The sequence below is a fragment of the Haliaeetus albicilla genome, chromosome 6, assembly GCF_947461875.1.
Source record: "Haliaeetus albicilla chromosome 6, bHalAlb1.1, whole genome shotgun sequence".
Lineage (NCBI taxonomy): Eukaryota > Metazoa > Chordata > Aves > Accipitriformes > Accipitridae > Haliaeetus > Haliaeetus albicilla.
The window spans coordinates 42,192,843-42,211,133 of record NC_091488.1 but is presented as its reverse complement, the minus strand read 5'-3'; the positions used below and the strand labels follow the sequence as shown (position 1 = coordinate 42,211,133).

Genomic DNA, 18,291 nt, shown 5'->3' with positions numbered 1-18,291 from the left:
ACTCTTGCTAATACAACCCGGGATGCTTGGTCTTTGCCACAAGGGCATACTGCTAACTCACGCTGAACCTGTTGGGCCCCCACATCTCCTGGACTTCTTGAGCCTGGCACTTTCACCCTTCCAGCAAATATCAGGGTGGTTGAAATCCCTCACCAGGGACTGTGATTGTGAGACTATTTCTATCTGTCTAAAGCAGTCTTTGTCCACTGCTGCTTCTTAATCAAACAGTTGGTAGCAGATACCAACCAACAGGGGTGACACTGTGATATCCTCTGATCCTTATGCCTAAGCTCCCAGGTAGTTCACTGCCCAGAGCTGGGTGCACTCCAGCCACTCCTTTGCAGAGAGCACACCTCATTCCCTCGCCTTTTCAGCCTATCTTTCCCAAAAAGCCTGTATCCATCCCGCACAGCACTGCCAGCCCCTGTCCCTCCAAGGGGGTCCCACGGTCATAGATGCTGAAACGTTGCCCGTGAATTTGGGGCCTGCGGAGAGGGGCTAATGAGCTGTGGGTTGTAAACAATATTCCTGTGAATCCAGCAACGCAGCTGGAAGTGGTGAGTTGCTCTCGTCAGGCTTCATTTCCCTTTTCCCCACCTAGCTCGTAGGCAGCTTTGCCTCAAAAGGACCATCAGCCACTCCTGCCAAGGAGGGGGAAGGGGAGGCTGTCTGTTTACTCTGTGGTAAGCAAAGCAGAAAATGATGTTGTTTCATTCCTCGCTACACACAAATTCAGAAGCTGAAAATATATATAAAAAAAAAAATTAGAAGATTCCTTTTTAGTAAAACTCCCTCCCCACCTCCGGGGTGTGAAGCATGGAAGCAAGACTTGGATGTGAGAGAGGAGAGATTGCAACAGCCTGGTCTGCTTGGAGGCTGATACACTGGCACGTTCCTCACCTGGAGGTACCTGTTCAGGTCCCAGCGTGGTCACTTTGGTCCTGTGACACAAACTCAGTTAGCTTGGAAGGCCTTTAAGGATCCTGAACGCCCGAGCCATGGCTGGTCTTGTGAATCTTTAAAGACCCTACCATGTTTTTGGTGCTGTGCCATGTTAGGTGCAGTCAGCCAGAAGCTACATATTGTGGGCAGCCCATGGTGGATCCCTCTTGGCTGGAAGATGTTGCAAAAACCTTCCCATTAGCCACGGTGCATGTCCCCACTTCTCGCCTCGTCACGGCAGTCACAACAGAAATGAGCGTAACAGCTCTCTGGTTCAGTTCCCGGTGAGCATTTGGTTACGGGAGCAGCAGAGCAGGGTCCTGGCTAGCAGCATGGGTTCTGTCTGCCCATGGGAGGTAGCAATAACTGATATACCCTCTGAGTCAGTGCCTTGAGGCCTGGCACCCTGCAGGAGGCTGTAGAACTGCATCTGGGGCTGTTTGGAGTGTAAAAATTAGCTGGGACAGTGCTTGGAACCTGCCGACTCCCTCCGTGCAGCCTTGGGGCAGTGAGGCAAGTTCTTAGAGGTTATTTTATGAAGTCCCTCAAACCTGTCCAAACACAAAGCATCGTAGTTGTAGCAAAGGCCATTTCTACCTGCAGATCCTTGAAGCAGCAGTACATATTATTCTGATATAATTTCAGAAACCCAGGTGGTAATGAGGAGCCCAGCCTGTGAGAGGAGTCTGTGGCTGCCTCTGGTTAATAGGTAGGTTAATAGGTAGGAGTCAGACAGGCTACCCTCCAGAAATCTGCGTAACGAGGTCCAACTTTCTTTTGTCTTCCCAGTTCCACCAAAGATCTCCAATATCTCCTCGGACATCACCGTGAACGAGGGCAGCAACGTGACCCTGGTTTGCATGGCAAATGGGCGTCCTGAGCCTGTCATCACCTGGAGACACCTCACCCCAACAGGTAAGAGACCCAACTGGACTTGACTGTGCTGTTGATTTGTGAACTGTACAGTAGTTTCCTTCTCTTCCAACGTCAGCAGAAAATTTCAGTAGCAATACAGGCAGCTGTAAAAAAAGTGGCAAGAATCTTAAATGCACTGCAAACTTGTTTTGCAGTGTGATTTCCCAGGCACGATAACCAGGTTGTCTGAGGAAACAAATGAAATTACTTCAGTAATGCTCAGTAGATGCTCTACAGAATTGGACCTGTAATTCTATTTAGCTTTGGTCTTCATCTAGTTGTCCCAATCTCTACTGCTGGTCACACACAGCACAGTGGTGGAGACAAAACACTGCTCGTGCCAGAGAGAGGGGAAAGGATTTCTGTTTAGATATTACATAGAAGAGGTTCTTTCCAAAAACCATGGAATTTGGTTCCCACTGATTTGCCTTAAAAGGGAGGGGCAAACAGTGGCACAGGTGATTTCATATTATTCTCCACTTTGGTAGACAGTCTTCCTGTGTCTTGTGAAGTGAGTAAAGAAGGCATTTTGTCTGCAAGATGAGTGAAGAGCAGGGTGGAGGCAGAATAAAGGAGAACTCACCAGCTTTGTTCTGCTATCTAACTGTGCCTTCCACGCTTGAGGACATGGCAAGCTTGGAAGGGGAGTATCCTTTCAGTAGTCAGACTCCACGGGGTTAGCAGCTTGGATTGCAAGGAAACCTTCACCCCCTAAAGATTTATCAGTAGGATGGGAACAAGAGGTAGGTTTCTCTTCCTCTGTATCATGTCCTTTGAGGAGAGAAGAACTCTTTACCTGATTTCTTTTGCCGTCAGACATTCTTTCATCTAAAATGCATGGGGAAGGCATTGATTAGCTCCATATGAATAGTATTCTGTGATATTCCCATATATGTAAAAGGTTAAAGAGGGCTTGAGGTAGGCAGAGTACAAGCTTTCTGCCTGTGCTACAAACAGTCAAGCTGTCTACTGCAATTCAGCAGCCAGAAAAAGGGAGGGCATTGCAGAAAAGAAAGTTGGAGAGAGAAAGGTAGAGTGGCACATTGAAAGAGAGCTCAATCCAAAGGCTGCATTCAGAAGCCCCTGGATTTGGGGCCTGCGGTTCAGATTGGGTTACTCAGATTTCCTGTCTCATCCCTTCAGCCAAACCAAAGTCCTCCTGAGCTTCGCTGTATATGAAAGCCAGATATGCAGCTTGTATTTCTGGCCCATTTCTTGCAATGCTAAAAGAAGGAAGATGGGGAAAGACTGCCAGAAAGAGGTGGGAGGAGCAGAGTTGATGAGGGGAACACTACTCCTCTGTGGTATCATCTTCACTACCTGACTCTCCTCTTTCGCTATATTCAGTATTGAGCATGACTGCGCCATTAGCATATATAGGGAAATAGATCCTATTTTTTTCACTTTTAGTTATGTACGTAGGATCTTATAGCTCTGGCATTTCTGCTCTTAAGATGTATTTCATATCAAATCTTCCATCTTGCTGCTGCATCAGTCTTTCGGTCCTCCATCTAACTCTTTCTTGTATACAAGTAGGAGATACTCCCTAGCTATTCCGTGAGCACAGCCTAACCTTTCCAAGTTAAGGGCATTACAAGGAGGCAAGCTTAAATCTTCATGAAAACTAAGTCCTGGTATATGAGATGCATTGTTCAGAGCAGTAATAAGAAGATTCTTGTACTGACTCATCACTTTGGCTGCATGTTCGTGCTTTGTGGGTTTTTTTCCACTTGTACCACCGACTCCATTGTATCAGACACAGACTTCTTTTCTCCTTTTAAAAAGGCTCCTCAGAGCAAATCTTCATTCTGGCTATCCCCTCTGGTGAGCAACAGGACTGGGGAATCCCATCCCTGCTTTGATTCTAGGGTCAGTTTTCCTGGATCTGTTTTTCAGGTTTCCAGCATGCTCCTTCACACTTTTTCTCCCATGCCTTGTGTCTCAGAGGTGTTGCCTCGTTAGCATCCATCCGTGCCATCTCGCCGACCCCCTTCCAATCCATCCTCAGTCCTCCCCTCTACAGTGAAACCTGCCAAGCACCCCCTTCCTAAATGACTAGAGCCAGGGATGGAGGGCAGGCTCCATCCCAGTCTGTCACCTCCATGTCTCGCTGCTTGTTGTTCTCTCTCTTTTGCCTCATCTCAATCCATCTGGTACCTTTTATGCATACAGAGGAACTGCTTTCAGGCAGACATCAGGTCTTTGTGCAGCATGTAGCCCAATAAGACGCTTGTCCCAAAATGGGGGACAGAAGGGCTTCTTTTAAATGTTTTCCTTGAGGTTGACAATTAATATAAGTTCCAAATCTATTCCAGAGCTGCTGCAGTTAGAAACACGTCTTGTCTTGGAATCTCCCTTTTCCAGAACTGTAAGGCATTTTGGCTCTATTTATGCTAGTTTTGAAGACATCTGTTATGCATCAAAGAGCTATTTTAGATCATTGTAAAAGTTTCTAAAATATGTCTCTCTCCTTGGATTTTTTTTTTGCGATTAAACTCGTGACTGCAGAACTGGAAGAATGAACATTACTGAGCTTGTGTAGGAGGTTTTGAATGGACAGGTTTTGAAATTAAACCAGCATTGGGGGGCGAGAGGGCCAAATTGCTTTTTCTTTGTGCACTCTCCTCAAGGAGTTCATTAGCGAATTTGTCTGCTGTTTCTTTCTGTCATGGTTTAACCCCAGCCGGCAACTGAGCCCCACACAGCCACTCGCTCACTCCCCACAGTGGGATGGGGGAGAGAATCGGAAGAGCAAAAGTGAAAAATCTCATGGGCTGAGATAAAGACAGTTTAATAGGTAAAGCAAAAGCCACACATGCAAGCAAAGCAAAACAAGGAATTCATTCACCACTCCCCATGGGCAGGCAGATGTTCAGCCATCTCCAGGAAAGCAGGGCTCCATCACGTGTAACGGTGACTTGGGAAGACAAATGACACAACTCCGAACATCCCCCCCTTTCCTCCTTCTTCCCCCAGCTTTACATGCTGAGCATGATGTCCTATGGTCTGGAATATTCCTTGGGTCAGTTGGGGTTAGCTGTCCCGGCTGTGTCCCCTCCCAATATCTTGTGCTTCCCTCAAGCCTCCTCACTGGTGGGGTGGGGTGAGAGAAGCAGAAAAGAACTTGACGCTGGGTAAGCACCGCTCAGCGGTGACAAAAACATCCCTGTGTTATCAACACTGTTTTCAGCACAAATCCAAAACACAGCCCCATACCAGCTACTGTGAAGAAAATTAACTCTATCCCAGCCAAATCCAGCACACTCTCAGTCATTGACTTCATCAGTAGTGTTTGTTGGCTAATTACCTGAGTTAGGACCACAGAAATGATTTAGTTCTTGTTCGCTGGGAAGCGGAAGGTACAAATGCAAAGGGAAAGCAGTGTTGCTACTTATGTAGAGAAGGCAGGGATGCATGTGATAGTTCATTTAAATGCTGCTGGGCCTCAGGAGTGATCATAGCCCACTCATCTGTCTATCTGGGATGTTAAAAAAAATTGCTTTATAAAATGCTGTATCACTTCCTTTGCTGGTCCTACACTGAGTAGTTGAACTAGGCGTTTTTCTCACATCAACTATAAGTCCCCAAGCCCTGAAGCGACCCACAGAAAAAAACCCTCTCCTTACCCTGTGAGATAGCTAGAGTGTGGCTGTGGTTGTTGACTGTACCACTGACACCTGGGAGGAAGGCAGGTAAGGGGAAAAATACTTTAATAATTCCTGTAGCCGATGACAATATAGATCAGCTTTAATTTAATGAAAGCAGGAATGATGTTCCTTGGAATGATGCAAGTCCTTGCTCTCCACCTCTATTCCTATTCAGGTGACTCACTGATTGGGTTTTGACAGAGCAGGTGAAGAGAGTCAGCCAGACCCTGTTCTTTTTTTATCTGACAGGCCGTTATGCTGTAGGCAACCTGGTCTAACTAGTTGTGGATAGTTAATAGGCATTGCCTGGGAGCACAAACAGCTTCATTAGGTCTTCTCCTCCAGCCAGCAGAGCTCTCTTCTGGGTTCACTGACCTGCAGCTTCCAGCAGCAGGCCAGCACCTCCCTGGTCATAGTCAGATTCTTCTCCTGTGATTCAGGACACAGCTGCAGGCTTATTAAGCCTGCCTTGCCCTATGACTTATGCCATCCCAGTTTGTGATGGTAAGCCATGGAAAAGACCGTAGCAGCCCTCTGAACTGGATTTGTCAGGAAACTCTGATTTCTCCAGTTAAGTGGGGATGAGTATTGATGATTTTGTATACAGACTACACGAGTTAGTAGTTGTCAGCATTAGAAATATTTCACTAGGGGATATGCTATAGGCTTTCATCTCTTGAAAGGGACAAACCCCAGATTCTCCCCTCTGTGACTTTGCACAAAGAGTGGGTGTTATCCTGTTGTTTTCTTCTCCTTAATATTAACTCATAACCAACATGATCCATGGCCCACAAAGGTATAGATTATTTTTTCCTCACTGAATGCAGTGACATCAAATTTCCAGCAGTTGCACCGCAGCCTGGACAAGGTCCTAGCACAGGGCCACGTATCATTCATCACGCTGACACATTCTGTGTGGGCTACCACAGGCAGCCTACCCGTCTATGGCCAGTTAGATTAGGAGGCGCTCTGTTTTCCCTGTACCGTGCACCAAGATAACAAGAAACACAGCCAAGAAAAGAATCCAGTAAGATAGTTTAGAGATGGTAGGCAATGCCTGCTTTTGAGCTCATCTTAGTTTTACTTCACATCTTTCCTGTTTATTCAGGCTAATGCGACTTCTCCCTACCTATAAGCTGCTGAGATCACAGTCCAGAGGCTTTATCATTTATCATTCTTCATCTCTCCATCTTATTCAGAGCCATGTTAGGTGCCTGCTTGACTGAAAAAGAGCTTCCTGGGAAAAATAAAGATTCATGTATGTTCATAATCTTACCAATAAACTCCCTCTCAATGGAAACCCTAGAGAGTGGCCTCTTGTGAATTGGGTTAGCAGCCATATGAACATGGACAGTTATCGCAAGGTCTTTGCCTTACCAGAGATCTCGCTGCCAATCCTTTTGTCCTGGATGGGCAGACGAACGCAGAAGAAAAAGGCAGCTCCTGTGCTGAGGAGCTTATACTCAAGGTAACAGGAACAGTCCTATTCATGTTTCTGCTCCTTTCCTGCATGGCATCGGTGGTTGAAACCTTCCTGAGGGCCTCGCTTGTGGGTGCTGTGGCAAGTGCCGTGAGTTTGGTACCTGTGTGTGGTGGCAGCCTCGGAGGTGGTGGCAGGGAGACAAAGCTATATTGAGCTCTATGGGGCTCAGCTCAAGGTTGAACAATTGAGGCATTTACTGGTTGTGCATAACCAGCTGAGGAGCAGACAGTTCAGTTTTCCCAGAGCAGCTGCGGAGTGTGAAACCTGTATAAAACCACCAGGTATCTCGTTCCTGATCCAACTTCCCCAGCCTCAGCCCAGCAATGCCGTTTGATAGAGAAGAGAACAGTCTGGATTCTCCCAAATTCCACCTGACATTCTAAAGATACCCACTTTGTCTCAGAAAAGGAGCTTCGTTGTTACAGTGGTAATCACAGCATAAAAACCAGTCTAGAGCAAAGCAGATAAGTATTGATTGCAACGCCCAAGTTTCATGTCACAGCGTAAAATGAAAGGAGATGGGATGGCTTGTCAAATATGCCAGTCTGATTCTCCCTAGAGGGTGCTAGAAATTCTCATTGAGTCTTAGAGAATTTACCATAGCCTGGGAAGTTTAGAAGGGATAGAGAATACAGAAGAGTGCCTGTATGCTCTGTGTAATTGAGATGGTGTACATATAATATGTTTATAAACAGCTGTAGAACTCATTGCCATGGAAAGTTATTTAAAGACGAGAACTTGGCAAGACTCAAACAGTTTGTGTGTTCTTGAGGATAATGTGAGCAAATCTGGTTATTCTTGTTATTCACAACAAAAATATTGAAAAGGATGTTAAGCTTAATGCTTTGGGGCTCAGTTACTAGAGATCGCGATGAGACCTAAACTGAAAGAGACAGATTATCTCACACCCCCGCTCACTCGCCCGTCTCCCTTCAGTGCACGCTGGTCCCCTTGTAGGGCTGAACGCTGAACATGAGGGAAGCAGAGAGCTCTCTGAAGGCATGAGATTTAAGAAGGCCGTATCCTTCACGTGGGCAACTTTGGTCATTGTCCCGTGTTTGTTTGCTTCTCATTGCTCAGTCTAAAGCCTTGCTACTGCACTTTGTGTTGCACAGGAGAAGCCAGTTTATGCCCAACAAAGATAACAAACAGAAAACCCTCAGCCAGAGTCACCACAAGTCAACCTTGTAGGCAGTAAGTAGTGATGAGTGGGAAGGGGATTTTCTGGTTATCTAAACCATTTGGATTTAGCCCACCTCTCTGCTGCACTCTTTAAAACCTCAGTAAAACAGTTGCAAAGAGAAGGAGGAGTGTTGTTTTAGGGGGGCTGGGGGGGTGTGTGTGTTTGGTGGGGTTTTTGTGATGTTCTTGTGCCAGCTCTTCTCATGTCACAACCTTCTCCCCCTCTAACTGCCTTTGCCTGATCAGGAAATTTAAGACTTACAAGGTACTTGTTTGACCCTGCATTTTAGGATGTTGGGGGCAACTGATGATTTTTTAACCAGGTGTCTTTTTTCCTCCTTTTTCTTTTTTTTTCTTGCATCCTCAAAATACTCTCTGGCAAAAATGTGGTCTCGTCTTCCACAGAGACCTCTCGCTTTGACTCTTACACAGTCCCAGTTTGTTTTAGGACTCTCTGAGATATCTTTTTCTCTTTTGGTCTAGTCTTCATCTTACCCAACATTACAGGGGAAAAAAAAAAAAGAAAAAGAAAAGGATGCTGGCTCACAAAGAGCCTGGGAAACAAGCCAAAGTTTGAACTTTTTCAGGGCTTCTCCATAAGGCATCCAAAGTTGTTTCAACCTCTATTTGCTTCCCACTTCCGCTGGCTCTGCATTTTTTGCTTTTTTGGAAGTCCCTTCTTCTTAGTGCATGGCCCACAAGCAGGAGCCCCCCTGCCCCCTTCCTCGCCTATAATAAACTTAAGTCCTGAACGTGCTCTCTCCCCAGCACACTGGAGGGCTTTGATTTCATCCTTCTGTGCCCAGAGACACGTACACTACACAGTGATCCCTCCTATTCTAATAGTGCCCCATTCGGTTGCTGTGGTCCGATGCTGTTTCAGTACAAACACTGTTGATGCATGAAACATTTGTTTTCTTAACAGCTTTGTCCCATGGTAGAGAGGGAGAGCGAGGCCTCACAAGTATTTTGGCATTTCAGGGGAACAGGCAAATAAGGCTGCTGCGAGGAGGGAATTTGCCCTGCTGCCTTCAGCAGTGGTTGGAGGGGAACATCTGGAGTCTTCTGGTCAGTGCTTGGCTGCTCCCCCTCTGGCAAGATTTTCTGTGCTGTTGCTGGGAAGATGGGGCACTTGCGTACCAAGTTAGTGGCCTTCCTGCCACACAGAAATGCTGCTTTTTACGGCAAGTTGGAGTCTGGCAGAGTTGCCTCCGTTTTTCCTTTTCCCAGATGGGCACCACTTTTAGTCAGCCATGGTGTTAAGAGGCTTTTCCATGGCATTTTAAAGGCTGAGCTGGTTTGTGTCCATATGAAAACTTTCATCCACCTACAGAAGAGCAGCATTTTTCTAGTTCACTGCATGCTGTAATATTGCTGTCTGTGTAGTGCTGTACAGTCACTACCTCTGCCCTCAAGGCTAGTGCTTCTCAATGGGCACATTCTTGTTTAGCAGGGACATTCAGGAATAACTAGCTGCTTTCTCTCCCCTCCTTCCGTGAGCTAGTCTTGAAGGATCCCAGAAGGCTGGGGGCAGGAGTGAAAACTGAGCACCCCAGAAGATGAAGATTCAAAATCTTCTGTAATTAATGATGACAGGAAAAGGACTTGCTGTACACTACCACAAGTAGGATCTCAGACCAACCTTTGGTAAGGTTACTGAACCTTACTAAATTCTCCATCATTCTTACCGGCACAAACCCACTGAAATCAAGGGACTTCTCTGTCACAACTAGGACAAAAAGAGGAAAGGTCTGCTGCCTACCCTGCCTAGCGTGGTAGATGCTGTCCAACTTGCCCTCCTTCCATACCAGCCTGCCTTGTGCTCCAAACCTGCCATCGAGCACTCTTATATCCTACCTATAAGTAGGCAACCACAGCAAAACATATTGTCTGGAGAGAATGTTATTGAGTGCAAGACACTGACGGTGTGTGTGTGTGTTATCGTGTCTCCCTCTAGTGATCTGAACTCACAAGTCTGCTTTGGGTCTCTTGTGCTTGGAGCTACTCGTTTGGTGACAGAGCTTCTCTGGGGTCACAGGGGCAAAGGGCTGATATTTTAGGACTGGGTCCCATTTCCCCTGCCATCTGGAGGTCATTCATATTCCTCACTGGCACCTCCGTGTTTACAGCTGTAGCTTGCATCTGAAAATGTAAATGTGCTTGTAAAGATACAGAGAGGTTGAGTGTGAATTAAAGAGAGAAAAAATTCACAGCATTTTAAATTTAATACTTTCAATTCAAACATCCTTAAGAAGAAAATGGAGAGGCTGCATTTTTTTTTCCCCTTGTAGCTGTAATCTATAAGTACTTTCACTTTAGGCAAGCATATTTCTCACTCTCTCTTCACAGTAGGAGAGAGATACACTAATAAAAGGGGAAAGTTAAGGTAGTAGCTTATAGCTGTTTCCTGCTTTTTTTTTTCATTTAAAGAGAGAGACTTCACCATTTTTGTTATTATGCTGTTATGTGGCTTCAGCTGATCTCAATGGCCTCACTGACTTTAGTGCCTGATATATTCTGCACTGGAGCCAGAGCTACTGTCTCCTCTTGTCTGAGGACCCCAGTGAGGGTGGATGACAGCATCTACTGCAGCACACGGGTCCTGCCACGACAGTGATGTCTAGAGGGAGTTTCCCGCACAGCCCCAAAGCCATCACCCCTTCTAGCTTCTCCCGCACAATCATCTGACTGTCTCTTGCCTCTGCCTCCACCCCTGTGCCAATCCCCCTGATGAAGCCGCTTGGCTTATCTATCCCAGCTGTAGTGATAGCTGGAAAATAGTGAGAGAGAGAGAGAAAAAGGAGGGTTGCCAGGAGAAGCAGGATTATTTGCAAGAATCTCCTGTACAGAGATAGACCTAGGGCAAAGAAAAAGCCAGCTTTGGGGGCAAGACATCCTGAACCTGCTTGCCATGACAACCACAGCAGGGTCGGGTGTCGCTCAGCCTCCTGCAGCGTGGAGCTTTTCTCCCAGGTTTGAATACAGTTGTAGTGGAAGTGGGAGTCTCCCAGCTGAAGGCAGTGAGCTATTTTGGTAATGCAAGGCTGCAACAGGCCCTGGCGTTGTGAACACTTGTGCTTGTCTTCCTTCCTCAGACTTGCTTCTGAGCATTTCAGAAATGCGTCTTCAGAACATCCCTCCCTTTCTTGTCTGAAGAAAAACATGAGAGACTGAAAACACCAGGGGGGGTTTTGGGGGGGGGAAGTGCATGTACAAAAGTGTTGTTCTTATTTCTTCTTCAGTTACTTCTTCCTTCTGAACAGCACCTAAAAAATATGACTCTTCTCATGTACTCTGTATTTTTTTCATGCACTGGCTGAACAAATCATCCTTTCTCGTAAACTCGCACTGAGTGCCCACCGCAGTGTTACTGCGGCACGGGAGCAAAGCAGGCAGCAGCAGAGAGGCTGGGAGGGGGTGCCAAGTGCGAGCCCATCCAGGGAATCGAGAACTGCTGTCTGATACAGCCTTCGAAGTTCACACCCAGTTTGGGGTGACTTGAGCCATTTGAAGGATGAGCGTATCCTGCCGAAGGATCGGCGCAAGCTGCAAGGGAGAAAAGTGTAATGCAGTTAATGGTGGTCTGGGAAAGGCAATGATCGTGAGAGATTTCAGTTGTTGTCATGTTAACTGAGGGCTGTGGCAGATTGGAAGGGTCATGGAGGGAGGACACGACCTTATCCATGGCACACTTTACTGGGCACCTCCTAGAGCCCATGTCTTGTGTCTCAGGAAAGGCACTAGTGGGAGATGACCCAGCTGCAGTCTGGGGTAGGCAGAGGGAAGAGCAATGCAGCCCGTCAGGGGGTCCCTGGGCTCCTCAGAAGGGTGCCTGCGGGTCGCTGCCCTGTTGCATGTACCTGGCTGAGAACTGCTGGCAGGGTCGTCTTAGTACATGTACGGTAACGGTCAGGATATGTCATTACCACCATCCTTACCTGCTGTGCAGCTTGTAGATCTGTAAGAGCCATATACGTATGCAGGTGCACGCTGCTGTATGCATTATTTGTGAGCGTTTTACTATGTGTTCATTTGTATGTTCACCATGCTGGTGTCTGTGCATGTATTTTGCTGCACAGGTAAGCTTTTTGATGTTTACCAGCATTATGCACCAACCTCAAACGCTTGCATTTCCTTAATGGTAGAATTGTGAAACATAGCAATAAGCATGAAAAATAAAATTAGAGGAGAAGTCAGACAGTATCCCGAGTCATATTGTACCTGCCATCCTTTGACTGTGGGGCATGGATCTGTACAGCTGTCGAAAGCCTGTCTGTACAGCCTGAACTACAGCTGCATGAAGGAGACGGAGAATAAGTATTTTTGGTGTCAATCGTGATAAGAGACAAAATTTCAGAAATCCCCTGAACTGCAGAAGCTCAGATCAGGCTCCAAACTTTGCAACTCCAGCCTCTGTCTGACATGCTCCCTTGAATCTACTGCATTTATCTCTGCTGTACTTGGGCATCTTCCAAGCAAATAAATAATTGGTTCCTGCTTCTGTCTCCCCTTCTGCCCAAGGGACTTAAAGTTAATTTGTGCTGACTGTTAGTCTTTGGGTAGAGGCTTCTATTGTAAAAGGAAGTCGGGGCATATATAGATAGATGGCCCTTGCGCTGTGAAATTGTAAGTGCCCCCATTTCCTGCGGGGAGATCTACAACCACTTGACTGCTGTGAGGAGGATTCCTTGTTGCCCTTGGGAGCTTGCCAAGGGGATGATACAGGTGGAGATGGGAAGCCCACGTTCCCTAGATGTTCCTTCAGCAAGCCCCAGCTCAAAAGCCTGGAGCTGCGCGTACCAGAACTTGGGTGAAATACAGGCACATGGAGAGGCAAGTCACTCCAAACGAAAGGCCACCTTGTGCCTCAGGAAATGCCGGGATGGGGTCTCGGAGTCCATGAGCAGAGCAGAGGCTGTAAGGGACTTGGGGACAAAGAAAAGTCACATTTGCCATCCAGCATCCCCTGTGTGAGACCCAGGAAGGATGAGGGAAGGAGACTGTTAACTCGAACAGACAAAAGTAATTAGAGGAGTAAAATAATAGATTAATGAGCAGCCAGTGTCAGGGGAACTTATTAATTATCAGTAGAGGATTTCCTTGAATGCGCAGGCTGGCCGAGGGCATGCAAGATAGTAACCAAAACTCCAGTCCTGTCTAAGGAAGCTGCCAGGGAATTAGTGGCACTGGGTGTCTGGAGAACGATAGCAGAGGTTGAGTTAAATGCTTCCTTTGAATTGCATGTTATGTGTGGCTCAGGTAACGGCTGGGGAGGAGGGGATCTGGAGATGCTAGATTGTATCTAACCGATGTTAATAATGGCTCGATAAAAATGCTCTGATAAGAACACATTAAAGTTGCACAGTTAAGCACTCGCAAGTCAGGTAAGGTGAGATTTAAGGTTACAAATGCAACCTTAACTCTTCTCCTGCTGAGTGTACCTTAGCAGGCAGCCTCTAATTAAGGGGCATCAGGCTATTTCTCAAGTAATATATCAGAACATTGGTTAATGCTCTCTTCAGCTTTGGACAGGTACACACACTGTCTTGTAATATTGTGGTTTTGTCTGTGTGTGCCTGGTGAAACACAGAGTCCATTTTAATTATGGCACTGAGAATACCGTATTAGTTGTACTTGAACCAAACACGGTGGTTTAGGCACAGGGTCCATTTAGACTGTTTAGATACAGGGCAACCCACCATCTGTTCTCTCAGGTCACCGTTTCACGTGCCAGAAGGCAATAGGCGTGGAAGATGTTGACGTTAGCTGCAAGTAGTGTTGAGTATGGGGTTTTCCTTTCTAAGGACTGATTTCAACTCCTTTAGCTCAACATACTGTGTTTTTTGCCTAGTTGCCTTTCTGAAGCATTCCTGACTGCGCACAGGGTGAGATGTTACTCTGTCCCATCAGACTGTGCCATAAAATATGCCTGCCTTTTGTCACCCAGGAGGTAACTGTTCACATATCAATGTATTTCCCTTTTAGCACTCCTACATTTACAACTTTCAGTCTCATTGCACGTACAATGGTTGCGATATAATGGGAAAGAGAGAAAATGTAAAGGGCAAATCTGTTCTTGGGGAACATTGCAGAAGTGAACAGATTCAAGGGGTTTAAACCACACATCGTAGATCTGACATCCTTCCTTGATTGTAATGCTGAGTCGTTAGCCCGCCCATTGAACACAAAGTGCTTTGAGGGGAAACCATCCCTTCTGCTGCGTAAGTCCTTGAGTAAAAACCTCTGTCCTTCCCTACATACCCTTACTGCAGTAGTCTTAGATTTCTCACAAGCCTCCGTCCACGTGTCTGGCAAACAGGACCTGCAGCACCCCCTGCTATCCCACTGCTCGTCCTTGCAGCTACGTAGGGAGGCCTGCTTTGGTTGCATTTGAAGCAAATATTCAGCATTGTTGGACTATGAGTGTCATCAGATCTGTTGGGCATCATGTGAGTTTTGGGGTGCAGACTTGCATGCGTGTTTGAGAGCGTCTAAAGGAGTTTGGATGCCCCGAGCTTTATTTTTTGCATTGTGGATCACTCTCCAAAGAATGGACGGGGTGGCAGGAACGGCAAAGGCAAGGGCAGCATTTTTAGCAGCAGCCAGAAACCTGTAGATATTTTTAAAGGTTTCCAATGTGTATTTGGTTATCCCCAGCAAGAAACAATGGTGTTGCAAGAGCTGTCCCTTAGAGGCAGGTGCAGGCTGGTCAGCATGGAGCAGAAGCTCATCAAGAGGGTTATGTGTGAAAAGGAAAGGTCCCATAACCCTCGGTGGTCCTCCAGGAGACAGGCACTGGCTGGCCACAGGGGAGCAGAGCTTCTGTGCAAGGTACGAGAGAACAACTGCGAGGAGGAAAGGTTGAGAATTTCATAGAAAGCCCCCAGCACGGCAAAATATGCTGATTAATTTCCACAGACCTGCATGGATCTGAAGTGAGCTAAAAATTTCCTCACTTGGAGACTTTGGGGATCACTGAGCAGAGTTTGTTTAAAAGAAATGAGCTTCATCTGAGAGGTTTTGCAACTTGTGCTAATGAGAGTCTGTCTGTCAAACTTAAGTGGCATCAAGTGGCTCAGAACAAGGGCTCTTGGGCGTTAAATGGTTCCTACCAAATACCAAGCCCATTACCATGATTGGCTGTTATAGCCCTCTAAACGGCAAAAGTGATTAAATTGGTCGTTATGAAACACTAAAGATGCATAATTATGAAAAATAAGGCTTGAGTAAGAGGAGATTTCATCTCACTCACTGCTTTGTATCTCAAGGAGGAATCAATGTAGAAATGTTTTAAAAGCAGCCCAGGGTTGCCCCTTGTCTGGTTTTCTCCTGACAGTCTGGGAATCATGAATGTGTTTGGAAGTGAAGGTGTTTCTCCAGTCTCGAGGCTGCTATATGAGCTGGAGACTGAATGTCCCACGTCCTCCTCTCTGCGTAAGATTGTGTTTCTCCCTCGTCAGGAAGGCTTTGACTCCCTGCTATCCCTCGCTTGGTCTAGTACTCAGAGTGAAATCATCTGTTTTTTGGTAACGCCACAGGATATATCTAATCCGCCCAGCTGCGTGGAGCGATGAGGTGTGAACACGTTGGGTCGTGTCAAGAGGGAGAGCGCAGCCAGCTCTACCGAAGCCACAGCAGAGCAGCGTACGGCAGCGTGGGTAGTCACGGGAGGTTGCAGCAGGCAGGGGCAGCTCCAGCAAATCAGTGTTAAAGCAGTAACGCGTTGGCATAGTTAGCAGACTGGGGGGTCAGAACTGAGTATTGAGGGTTTTTCAGCAGGGAACTGCTGTGGGAAGCCTTGAGATGCTACCAGTGCCAAGCAAACTCAGCTCTGCCTGTCTCTTCCTCCTGTTCGTTAAGGTGAGGTCCAGCACGTGGTTTTCCTTGCTCCTCCTGGCACATCAGGCACTTCTGCCTTATCTGGGAGGGAAGGATTTATGTCCTCAGAGTGTCAAGCTCAGGAAGCGTTCAAGGTCAGGCTAGATGGGGCTTTGAGCAGCCTGGTCTAGTGGAAGGTGTCCCTGCCCGTGGCAGGGGGCTTGGAACTAGATGATCTTTAAGGTCCCTTCCAACCCAAAACTTTCTATGATTTGCTGGTATTTACGTTCCCTTATTCCTGTATCTGATAAGCAGCAGATCCTACCCAAAACTCGGCTGACCATCTCCCTCATCTATCTATCTGTCTTTGCTCTCCTTCCTTCCTCGTGTGACAGCTGACGTTGCGTATTTTTCAGAAACTTGATTTGTTTGTAAATCAAATGCCTTTAAAAAATGATCAGACGCTGCTTGGTATCAGAGTATGTCATTTAAGGCATTAGTCACTTTTAAGAAAATACTCCGTGTGTGTATGTCTTTTATGGAGTTATCAATATCCCAGAAGACAAGTAATGTCATCTGCATATGTATGTGAGAGTGTGTGAGCCACCTAGTCAGCTGATTTGCCATATAAAATTGTCTTTTCCCCAGTACTCCTGTAGCTGCTGTAGTCAAAATAAAATGTGCCGTGTGTTAAACAGAAAACCAAGTATCTCTGCCTTTTGAAGAGACCGCACTCTTCACAGAGTAAAGTTGTAACACACCTCTTGCCACCTACCTGTGCCTCCAAATCTAGGCTACTCAGTCAAACCTGATCTGTCTGAAAAACTACCTGTGTTAATTTAAACCGAGTTAGAAGCATCCTGAAAAGTTTCAGACCACTCTTGAGGTGTTGAACAGAGGACAGCTTGTGAAAATGGATTGATTTCATTCCTTAGATGTTTTTCTAACTCTTTTCATGGCTTCTTGTAATTTGCACATAGTTGTTGGCTTAAATCCCCAGCCGTACTGGAAAAGATTATTCTCTGTAAGGGTGAATGTTTTTCACGAGTTCTGGTTATGCGGATGCTGAAGTATTTCATTATTGCAGCTCTCTTCCAGAAAACACTATGACCACTATGAAGTTCCTTGCCCACACAGTAGCTTGTAGGCATTTAAAAAATGTCTACATTTAAAATTCTTCCAAAATGATGAATATATTTGCCTAAGACCTCCCATATTATTGGCCTAGCTTATGCTAAAATATAATAGGGTTGTGGTTGCCATTATCTGTGGACTTGACGCTACGGGTGTGTGTATCAGGACCCAGATCACTCAAGGATTAAGCTTTCTCACATGAAATACTTCCCTGCAGAAAAAAAATTAGCTCAGAAGCCTCAAAGTCCTTAATTTGTGTTCAGGGAACAGTTTTTCAGGAAAGTATGTATTACAGAGCTTGGAGGAGAGAATGAGTCAAACTGAGCTGGGTTTCATGTGTGGAACCTTTTCCCAGCAATTTCTCATCTTACAATTTGGTTTATAAGCCCCAACTGCATTTTAATCAGTTGCTCTTGACAAGGATGACTTTGATGACAAAAAGTGGGGTGGGGGCGGGGGGAAGCTCAGTTATGTAATCAGAGTTGTTTTCATATAGTTTGGAAAAGCATCAAGATTTCCTCAAGGTTTACAGCCTTCATGGCCAGCATGTCAGCATCTGGAAATTGGACAGGGAATTATACCCAAACAGGGAGGTTGCATGTTTCCAGCCTAAAAGTGAAAATGCTAGTGGCAACTATTGCCTTGTGACTGTGGTCTCACTTGTTTTGCTGATCTTTGTCACATCACTCCATTTTGCCAGAACGTTGTCTCTCCCTTTGCCAATTCTTTTTTTAATCTAATGGTTATACAGTGTCAATAAATCTAGGCGGCAATGTTGCAAATTCCCTGTTTCCCCCTCTCAAACCCTAGCTTGGAAATTCAGATTTAAGGTTGTAAACAGAATCTACTTGGACCCGTCTTCACATTGCTGTGGCAAATGGTGTGCATCATCATTAAGATGCTGGAAATAGGTTCACAAGGAGACAGCTTTGTTCAGGGGAGTTGTCCAGAACAGATTTTTCTGAAAGTGACTTTAAATAGAAAAGTACTGTCAAAATACTAACGTTAGCAAAGGCTACTGATTTAGCTGGCTAGCCTGCAAACCTGAAGACCAGACCACGTGCTAGCTGTTGTTTACTAGACATCAGCCTAGTCGAGGTGAGGATGCGGCAAATAACCACGTACCAGCGCAGTCCCTTTGTTACTTGACTGTCCTTTTTCTGACCATTT

General features: G+C 46.1%; 1 protein-coding gene across 3 annotated transcripts in view; it reads left to right on the top strand.

Annotated features, from left to right (window-relative positions):
- LSAMP (limbic system associated membrane protein) overlaps positions 1-18,291 on the top strand; it is a 1,014,682-nt gene that overhangs the window by 896,762 nt on the left and 99,629 nt on the right. For all 3 annotated transcript variants that reach the window (XM_069785806.1, XM_069785805.1, XM_069785807.1), the window contains one exon: positions 1,732-1,857. In XM_069785806.1, coding sequence (XP_069641907.1) covers positions 1,732-1,857 — 126 coding nt within the window. The remainder of the gene's footprint in view (positions 1-1,731; positions 1,858-18,291) is intronic.